Raw genomic sequence first — 10,175 nt, 5'->3', positions numbered from 1 at the left:
AGTGACATTTTGCACACTATATCTTGCTAAGGCGTGAATAATTAAGCAGGAAATAATGGTAAAAAGAAATGTGTGAAATGTTTTATTTCTCAGTAGTACATTACTTCATAAATTCAGCAGTACAAAGGATGCTTTTCATGAATGTGTAATCTGCTTCGTTTGATTAGAAGAACCAGTACACAGAACAAATGCAACTTAAAACTTTAACATACTCAACCAAGAATTATGTGAAGGCTAAAGTATATTCCATGTTTGCTTTCTTGGTGAGTGAGACTTGTTTACTTTGTCTGTGGTCCATCAAAGTCTTCTCACTATGTGTTACAGATGTCCTACACAAAAGAAGTGAAAGAACACACGGCTTGTCATGATTAACTGTAATAATATGAAAGAATTGGGTGTTCTTTCACTTTTTTTAGTAGTATATTTATTATACAAGCATAACAAATGCATTCAGATTGATTTTGATTCTTAACATGCATTATATAAAAACAAAATGGGTTCACTGGAAACTACCGATACTTAAAAAACACTGTTTTGTTCCAGCTTGTAGAAACTAATTGCTAAGTGCTTAGAGAGACGGGCCAACTTCTGATATCCACACCTGATGTAAATACAGGTGATTACATCTCACTCTAAGTCGGGACAGCTTGTCCCCAGCAGGAGTTAGGGTCAGGCCAACTCAAGTTCTAAAAACATTATATCAAATTCCTTAGAATTAAAAAACCAAGTAAAACACAAACATTGCCCATTGCGAAAAACAAATTCTGGTTTAGTAACCATATGTTCTGGTTTGGTAACCACCTATCCAGGTTTAATTGTGCCCAAGCAGGCTATACATGACTTGGTTTACTGAGCTTGGTCTTAATTTCTTCAGCATGAACATGGAAGTTAAGTAAATAATTCTCAAGAATGTTTTAACCACATCCCTGTTCCAACGATGCCACTGTGACAAAATACTGGCAATAAAACCACCTAAACCAAATTTTATTAGAATCTGTTGATGGTATAAGATCTGATTTCCTGAAAGGCAATTTAAGCAGTGATTAACAGCTTGGGGTTCTCCACTGAATGAGAAGGAAATGCATCATTCAGTTGTAAGGTAATACTGTAAGGGGTATTATTTAGTCTGGAACTGATCTTCAGAGTGTTGATCTTGCTGCAAACCGATGAAAGGATGCAGAATGAGATCCTATCCATTGTATATAGCCATGATGATGCAACAAAAACAAATCATGTTCTTAAAGGCGAACCTTTAAAAATACAAAAACAATCTTGTGAATTTTTCAAACAATCAGTAACAACATTTTCATGACTTGTGAATACACATACATGCACAAGAAACGGGGAATGTTCTTTTCAAATAAATTATAAATTCCTTGTATTTACAACATACACAATCTGTACAGACATTTTGCATAAAGAAGTGCACATTCACATAGTGCAGTGATACCACTCACCCACCGCCCTTGCACTGTGTCGACTGGCCGATCAGGCACATGACAACAGAAATACTTCTATTGATGAACCTTTAAAAGGGAGACTAGTTTCTGTTTATTTGGCAGTCCCAGCAAATACGGTTCAAGTCCCTAAAACACCACTTTGATCAAATCTGAGGTTTATCAATGTAGCAGTTAATGATTGCCCTTATTAGACAGACAAATTGCTCTCATAGTGTTAATTACAATGTTTAGCAGGAGGCAGAAAATGGCATCCCCTTAAGAGTGTGTGAAGCCCCATTCAGCAATACTGTAGCCTTTTACTGAGTCAGGATCAGACGGACTGAAAGCACAAGCAACGATCCACGTTAACAGGCTCAAAGACACACAATCGGCCAAGTCTCTGAATCATACTTTGGCTGTGAACTTCCATGGTATGATGGGGACCTATTCTTCTCTGCAGACAGCTGTTATACATCGCCTCATGTTAGGCCTGGTTTACCACTGGCTTATGTCTAGAGGCCCAGATATTAGAGTCAGCACATGTCCAGTCTGGGTCTGTGGGTGATGGCAACAAACCCAGTCTTCAGTCCTAAATTCTCCATCACAAATTTGGTAGGCTTGGGGTCCTGGGGATGTACTCTACCCTGGAATCCCATAAGGGGTGACAATCATCGGGTACTTGGGACTACTCTACCCTGGAATCCAACAAGGGGAGATAATCATGGGGTACTGGGGACTACTCTATCCGGGAATCCCACAAGGGGAGACAATCATCGGGTACTGGTGACTACTCTACCCTGGAATCCCACAAGGTGAGATAATCATGGGGTACTGGGGACTACTCTATCCGGGAATCCCACAAGGGGAGACAATCATCGGGTACTGGTGACTACTCTACCCTGGAATCCCACAAGGTGAGATAATCATGGGGTACTGGGGACTACTCTACCCTGGAATCCCACACGGGGAGACAATAATTGGGTACTGGGGACTACTCTACCCTGGAATCCTACAAGGGGAGACAATCATTGGGTACTGGGGACTACTCTACCCTGGAATCCTACAAGGGGAGACAATAATTGGGTACTGGGGACTACTCTACCCTGGAATCCAGGAATCCTGGAAGGGGAGAAAACCATGTGGCTGGAAATCAGAAGAGAATGTGGTACATCTAGGACTCCATGCCAGATGAACAAATACTCCTACCACTGGGCTAGACTGCCAAGATGAAGCATTTCACAAGTACCATAACAGTAAAAAGAGCTTTGCAATTGGATGACGTGCCTACATTTGATATAAAAACAAAACCAACTATTACAGTCATGGTAAACTGGGAACATGGCACGCTTTGTTCTGTCAGTTGCACTGTTGGAATGTCTATCTACAGTTCTCACTACAGGTAATGGGGTGGTTGGCATCTTTCAGTTCCTGGTTACTAAAACTCCCACTCAGTAACAAACGATTGAATACATGTCTTCTTTCATAAACCATAACAATATGTGAACACTATGTACACACACACACTTCCATTTAAATATCTTGCCTTAGACAAGGAGAAAGACTTATGTTAGGTTCAAACTTACAAATGTACAGAGTTGCAGAGATCACCTGAGAGGCAAGCAAACAGTTCCTGCCATCACACCATGTCACAAGTTGACAGTGCTAGGTACACAGAGAGCTGGAGTCGTGGATACAGCTGCGGGGATGAGATCAAGGCATGACTATAGGGAGCAGAGGGGGATGCTCTCTCACCTGGAGGGGGCAGTACAGGTGGGAGGTATGGAAGGGGAGAGTAGAGAGAAGGGGGTTCAGTAGAAGGTGATGAAGACTTATCATGACTTATCATCACTGCTGCTATGTTATAGTATTACAGCTCAGTTGGGGAGAATAGGGACAAGGGTAGGTAGGGAGGATGGGGTCAGCATAGAATGAAACAGAAGGGGGATATGGAAAAAGGGGTACATTGAAAAAAGGCGACGACTGGAGGGGAAGGGAGGAGAGAGGATGGGGACAGACCAGGGGGGCGGAGAGGGGGACAGTATAGTTGGATGTCAATATGTTTCACGGTCATTTTTGGCTTGTTCTCCGATTATTGCCCTTCAAAGTAGTGATAGACTCTGCCCCTGGGTGGTGATAAACCTGTGTTCCCAGGTAGACCATGCTCCTGGGTGGCGAAAGACTGATCTAGGTGGCAAAAGACCATGGTCTGGGTGGTGATAGGCCGTGCCCCTGGCTGGTGCTATGACTTGTCGAGTTCTTCAGTGCACTTCTTCATGTAGGTCTTCATATCCTGCATGTCGGACAGCGTGCTCTGGACCATCTCGTAGAACATCTGGGGCCACAGACGCTGCAACTCTGCTCGCTTCTTGTCCGCAAATATTGCTTCTTTTGTAAGTTCATTGATATAACTACGGGCAAACTGTGTCTTGGAACTATCCTGAAAATAGAAATATTGCACAATCAAATGGCAACTTAAACCAATGAGAACATTTTCACTAAAAGAAAAGGCCTACACTATTACCAGTGAAGTTTTTTGTGCATATTACGACCACTTGAAAACATTCCTGTCAGAGTGTCCTACCTTATTGGCCGTTGTCACCTCCCCAGGTGCCAGGTACACCAGGCGAGATCGTCCCTCCAGTTCTATCTGAGCCTGCTTGCTGTCCCCAGACTTGCGAGGCTTGTCCTCATAGGACATACTCCCCTTTTTCCTGATTCAACAAGAACACAACTATCAGGGAAGTAAAGAAAGACACAAAGACTGTCTGGGGTCAGCACAGTTGTCACCCTCCATCACTCCCTAACTGACCAGCACCCCATCTGCCCCTCCAATACTTCCTGACTGACCAGCACCCCATCTGCCCCCTCCATCACTCCCTAACTGACCAGCACCCCATCTGCCCCCTCCATTACTCCCTGACTGACTAGCACCCCATCTGCCCCTCCATCACTCCCTGACTGACCAGCACCCCATCTGCCCCTCCATCACTCCCTGACTGACCAGCACCCCATCTGCCCCCTCCATCACTCCCTGACTGACCAGCCCCCCCCCATCTGCCCGTCCATCACTCCCTGACTGACCAGCACCCCATCTGCCCCTCCATCACTCCCTGACTGACCAGCACCCCATCTGCCCCCTCCATCACTCCCTGACTGACCAGCACCCCATCTGTCCGTCCATCACTCCCTCACTGCACCCCATCTGCCCGCACAATACCATTTCCTTACCTCAATTCTGACCTTAGCTGGGGGGTCTTGTACCCGATGATAAAGGACAGTGGACCAAACAGCTTCTCTGCATTTACTATGTCTGTTGGTGAGACCTGGAATTAAATGTAAAGTCTTGTAAATGATACAACAGCGGCTCTGTGCGTTCATTAATGCTCTTCCAGTCTACAGATATTGTGAGACATGTACAGACACACATCTTGTTTTCAAGTGGAGGACCATGACATTATTTCACTTTCTGTTGTCTTAGAAGCAGTACAAGGGTGATAATCATATCATCACAGCTGCCAACTAACACCATCATCAAAATAAAAAGTGGAAAGTATAAGTTCGGATAAGTGAGTGAGTGAGTAAGGTTTTTACGCCGCTTTTAGCAATCTTCCAGCAATATCACGGTGGGAGACACGAGAAATGGGCTTCACACATTGTACCCACGTGAGGAATTGAACCCGGGTCTTTGGCATGACGGGCTAACGCTTTAACCACTAGGCTTCCCCACTGCCACTGAAGTTGAGAGCCCTCTTCAGTGTCTATTTGAAGACATGAATGCTCTTAAACATTTCTCAGTGGAGCTTCCTGGCTAAGGAACTCTACACTGCACTAACAGCATCTTCATACACTGCCAACAGTGCCCCCAATAGATCATAAAGTGGAATGGTGTGCAACTCTGAAACATCAGTCATATTCACACCTACCTCGACATCATTGATCTTCTTGAGGGAGAAGTGAGCCAGGCGGAAGATGGTGTACATTCTCCACAGTGTGAACTTGGTGACGGGGTTGCCGTCAAGGTCGATGGTGAGGTTGTCGATGCGCCGGATGTTGGAGAGGGCGTTGATCTGCTGCAGGCTGTTGATGTTGGTGGAGCTGAAGACCAGGGTCTGGGAAGTACAGGTGAGGGACTATATCTACAGGTGTCACTGTCATGCCTCATATTTACATGATTCCATAGTATTGGTCTTTTGTAAGGATGGGTATTGGAAGTTTAAAGTCTATGACAATATTTTGTGATGCACAAGGTCGTTTTGCGATACGTATCATGATATATTGTTTAATTCTAAATTTTGAATTCGGAGTCGTGTTTCATCCTTAACATAAATCATCCAACTAGTGATGTATAGCAATTGTTCATGTCCTGATTAAAAATCTAAATGAAAAATTTAAAAATAATTGACATTGATACCAGAATAGTTTCATTGATGGAATAAAATGATAAAATAAGACCAATACTTCGCAATTTATCATTTTTGTGAGGACAATTCACTAAATCTATGAGTGAGTGAGTATTTACACTGCTTTCAGCAATATTCCAGCAATATCATGAGGCACACCAAAAATAGGCTTCACACAATTTAATCATGTTGGAAATTGAAACTGGGGCATTTGGCATGATTGGCGAACACTTTAACCACTAGGCCCCCCACCCGGCTCCTGAATCTCGCAGGCTGTGAGAACATGGACAAAGCCAGGGGAACATGTGATATCAATGCTGTAGTGAAACTACTACTGCAATAGTATCTCAATGGACTATCATAAACCTTCAATGCTCATAGTCTCTCCAACAAATTACCTGTACACTTGGAAACCGTGTCCGAACTTTGTGCAGGTGCTTGGTAATTTCCTCAAAGTCGACAAACTTAAAGACCATGGATGTGACGGTGCCGGCCGCCTGGATACCCCAGTTCTTGTCCAGTGCCTCCAGAGACTGTGGGCCGTACAACGTGAGCGTGTCGCCCTCGAGGTCAGCCAGGTTACTCAGCTCCTTGCCATTGTTTGTGTTGGACTTCCTGAAACACACGACCCATACATACTGTAGTTTACATACTTAACACGTTAAGTTAAGAAAGAACAACTTTTTAAGATGTTGTTACTTCGTGAAACTGTCAGATTGGTTCCCAGTGTACATCCAAATACACCATTAAATATTGCAGTTCCTGCACCAATGTTTCAATATTAGTTGTTTACCAATCAAGTTATGGATTAATCATTGGCTACAAGATGTGATCAGGCATTATCAGACAGAAAAATAATTGTACTAGATCTATTTTAACAGCAGAATAACAATGGATGCCAAATCCAAGACCTCTACAATGCACTTTTAATTTTAACGCCTTTTGAAGGTCACACTGACAAATTCAAGGCCTATTCTGTTGTGCTCCTTGCAGGATGTCAGTGCGGGATGTCAGTGCGGGATGTCAGTGAGGGATGTCAGTGTGGGATGTCAGTGAGGGATGTCAGTGAGGGATGTCAGTGTGGGATGTCAGTGAGGGATGTCAGTGCGGGATGTCAGTGCGGGATGTCAGTGCGGGATGGGATGTCAGTGTGGGATGTCAGTGAGGGATGTCAGTGTGGGATGTCAGTGCGGGATGTCAGCGCGGGATGTCAGTGAGGGATGTCAGTGAGGGATGTCAGTGAGGGATGTCAGTGAGGGATGTCAGTGTGGGATGTCAGTGCGGGATGTCAGTGGGGGATGTCAGTGTGGGATGTCAGTGTGGGATGTCAGTGTGGGATGTCAGTGAGGGATGTCAGTGCGGGATGTCAGTGCGGGATGTCAGTGCGGGATGGGATGTCAGTGTGGGATGTCAGTGAGGGATGTCAGTGTTGGATGTCAGTGTGGGATGTCAGTGTGGGATGTCAGTGAGGGATGTCAGTGTGGGATGTCAGTGCGGGATGTCAGTGTGGGATGTCAGTGAGGGATGTCAGTGTGGGATGTCAGTGCGGGATGTCAGTGTGGGATGGGATGTCAGTGTGGGATGACAGTGTGGGATGTCAGTGTGGGATGTCAGTGTGGGATGTCAGTGAGGGATGTCAGTGTGGGATGTCAGTGTGGGATGTCAGTGAGGGATGTTAGTGTGGGATGTCAGTGCAGGATGTCAGTGCGGGATGTCAGTGTGGGATGTCAGTGCGGGATGGGATGTCAGTGTGGGATGTCAGTGAGGGATGTCAGTGTTGGATGTCAGTGTGGGATGTCAGTGTGGGATGTCAGTGAGGGATGTCAGTGCGGGATGTCAGTGCGGGATGTCAGTGCGGGATGGGATGTCAGTGTGGGATGTCAGTGAGGGATGTCAGTGTTGGATGTCAGTGTGGGATGTCAGTGTGGGATGTCAGTGAGGGATGTCAGTGTGGGATGTCAGTGCGGGATGTCAGTGTGGGATGTCAGTGAGGGATGTCAGTGTGGGATGTCAGTGCGGGATGTCAGTGTGGGATGGGATGTCAGTGTGGGATGACAGTGTGGGATGTCAGTGCGGGATGTCAGTGGGGGATGTCAGTGTGGGATGTCAGTGAGGGATGTTAGTGTGGGATGTCAGTGCGGGATGTCAGTGTGGGATGTCAGTGCGGGATGTCAGTGTGGAATGTCAGTGAGGGATGTCAGTGTGGGATGTCAGTGTGGGATGTCAGTGCGGGATGTCAGTGTGGGATGTCAATGTGGGATGTCAGTGTGGGATGTCAGTGCGGGATGTCAGTGTGGAATGTCAGTGAGGGATGTCAGTGTGGGATGTCAGTGTGGGATGTCAGTGCGGGATGACAGTGTGGGATGTCAGTGTGGGATGTCAGTGCGGGAAGTCAGTGCGGGATGTCAGTGAGGGATGTCAGTGAGGGATGTCAGTGCGGGATGATGTCAGTGCGGGATGTCAGTGCGGGATGTCAGTGCGCGATGTCAGTGCGGGATGTCAGTGTGGGATGTCAGTGCGGGATGAGCTGTCACAGCTACAGCTCTACACCACTATCAGGGTGGTCTGTAAGCTGAATGACACGGGGCAAAAAGTAGTGATTGGGAATGTGAGCAAGTGATTTGGGTTTAACAATGCTTCGAACAGTATCTCAGTCTATCCATGTCTCAATGTGATATATATATTTAAAACTATACAGCTAACAGACCAGGACGATTCAAGGATACATGACCAAATCTTGTTATGGCTAAATGACGCAACTCAGTAAATTGTGGCGTCATCGACCATTGGATCTATTGGGTCAACTTTGAGGAATACTCCACTCACCCAAAGAGCATAGTTTCCTTGTGGACTGCCTGTGTCTTGTCTCCCCTTCTGCTGCTAGTGCGAGGGCGTTCACGCGGCCCGTCACCGGAGATCTCCGTGGTCATGTTACTTCTTGCACTGCCAGGCCGACTGGTCATCCTCTTGTCACTGACAACAATGAGATGACGTGATGACTTGTCAAGTTATCTCATGCTCCTTGTGAAAATGTCCAGCCACAACATCGATGAATATGTAAGATTGACCATTTACATTTGTGGAACAGTCATTCTCTGTGGACCTACTTGAACATTCCAACATTGCTATGGAGAGATCATGTCAAACGGGGAAGTTTAATTTGTGAGAAAAGTAAATGCTATTCAATCAATTGACTGCATGCATAGACTCCAGATCTGCATTTCCATCATTTCTTGACTCATTAACTTCGTGATTTACGGTATATAAAGTCTAAAAACACACTTCTAGTGTTAAACTGCCATACATATGTTTGTTTCATGGTAGTCAGCTTTGAAGCAGAGCCTATTTGAGATGTCGAAGGAAAACCTCCACCCACATACCATCGATATAACTCTCCACAGTTTTAATACCCAAGAAGAATGTCTGTTCCTATTGTCTGCACTGCTCACCTCGTGATGGAGTCATTATCGTCTCCATCAGGACTGTGAGACATGAAGTCGGAGTTGTTGATGGTGCCGATGTGGTTGGCGTAGAGTTCTCGCTGCCCCGACACCAGCCTCCCCGTCCGCGACAGTAACGACCCCTGCATGGTCTCCCATTGGCGCTTGGCGTTGTTGATGGCGATCCGCCGCTTCTCCTGCTCAACATAGCAGTAAGGGAACTGGGTTCAGACTGAAGACTTTAATGTCATAGCCAGGAATACTACAGATGTAGAACATCTGTGCTTAAAATAATTGAACCTCTACCAGGACAAATGGTCAGAAATAATCTATGTCATTGGAATATGATGACACCATATTACTACCCCGGTCATGGCTGACGGTTGATGTTTTAGTTTAGTATTAGTTACAGTTGGTCCCCAACAACCCATGCTAGTCTCCCTGTGGGGATTCTAGCATGATACTGTCTCCCCTGACCACCTACTGACCTTCATGACTGATATCTTGTCCCCAACAACCCATGCTAGTCTCGCTGTGGGGATGCGAGCATGATACTGTCTCCCCTGACCACCTACTGACCCTCATGACTGATATCTTGTCCCCAACAACCCATGCTAGTCTCCCTGTGGGGATTCTAGCATGATACTGTCTCCCCTGACCACCTACTGACCTTCATGACTGATATCTTGTCCCCAACAACCCATGCTAGTCTCGCTGTGGGGATGCGAGCATGATACTGTCTCCCCTGACCACCTACTGACCCTCATGACTGATATCTTGTCCCCAACAACCCATGCTAGTCTCCCTGTGGGGATTCTAGCATGATACTGTCTCCCCTGACCACCTACTGACCTTCATGACTGATATCTTGTCCCCAACAACTCATGCTAGTCTCC

The 10,175-nt window shown here is 45.9% G+C and overlaps 1 protein-coding gene across 3 annotated transcripts in view; it reads right to left on the bottom strand.

The window, feature by feature from the left end:
* Positions 1 to 91: 91 nt before the first annotated feature.
* The window catches only part of LOC139448021 (leucine-rich repeat-containing protein 49-like), a 66,715-nt gene continuing 56,631 nt past the window's right edge, over positions 92 to 10,175 (bottom strand). For all 3 annotated transcript variants that reach the window (XM_071229628.1, XM_071229555.1, XM_071229702.1), the window contains 7 exons: positions 9,289 to 9,476; positions 8,666 to 8,812; positions 6,238 to 6,454; positions 5,363 to 5,548; positions 4,668 to 4,762; positions 4,021 to 4,150; positions 92 to 3,876 (listed from right to left, as the gene is read on the bottom strand). In XM_071229628.1, the coding sequence (XP_071085729.1) occupies positions 3,679 to 3,876; positions 4,021 to 4,150; positions 4,668 to 4,762; positions 5,363 to 5,548; positions 6,238 to 6,454; positions 8,666 to 8,812; positions 9,289 to 9,476 (1,161 nt within the window). In that variant the 3' untranslated portion in view covers positions 92 to 3,678. The remainder of the gene's footprint in view (positions 3,877 to 4,020; positions 4,151 to 4,667; positions 4,763 to 5,362; positions 5,549 to 6,237; positions 6,455 to 8,665; positions 8,813 to 9,288; positions 9,477 to 10,175) is intronic.

This window comes from Haliotis cracherodii, unplaced genomic scaffold (genome assembly GCF_022045235.1).
Source record: "Haliotis cracherodii isolate W230 unplaced genomic scaffold, xgHalCrac1.p SCAF_1, whole genome shotgun sequence".
Lineage (NCBI taxonomy): Eukaryota > Metazoa > Mollusca > Gastropoda > Lepetellida > Haliotidae > Haliotis > Haliotis cracherodii.
Note: the sequence above shows the minus strand (reverse complement) of the source record. Positions and strands in the feature narration are given on the sequence as shown.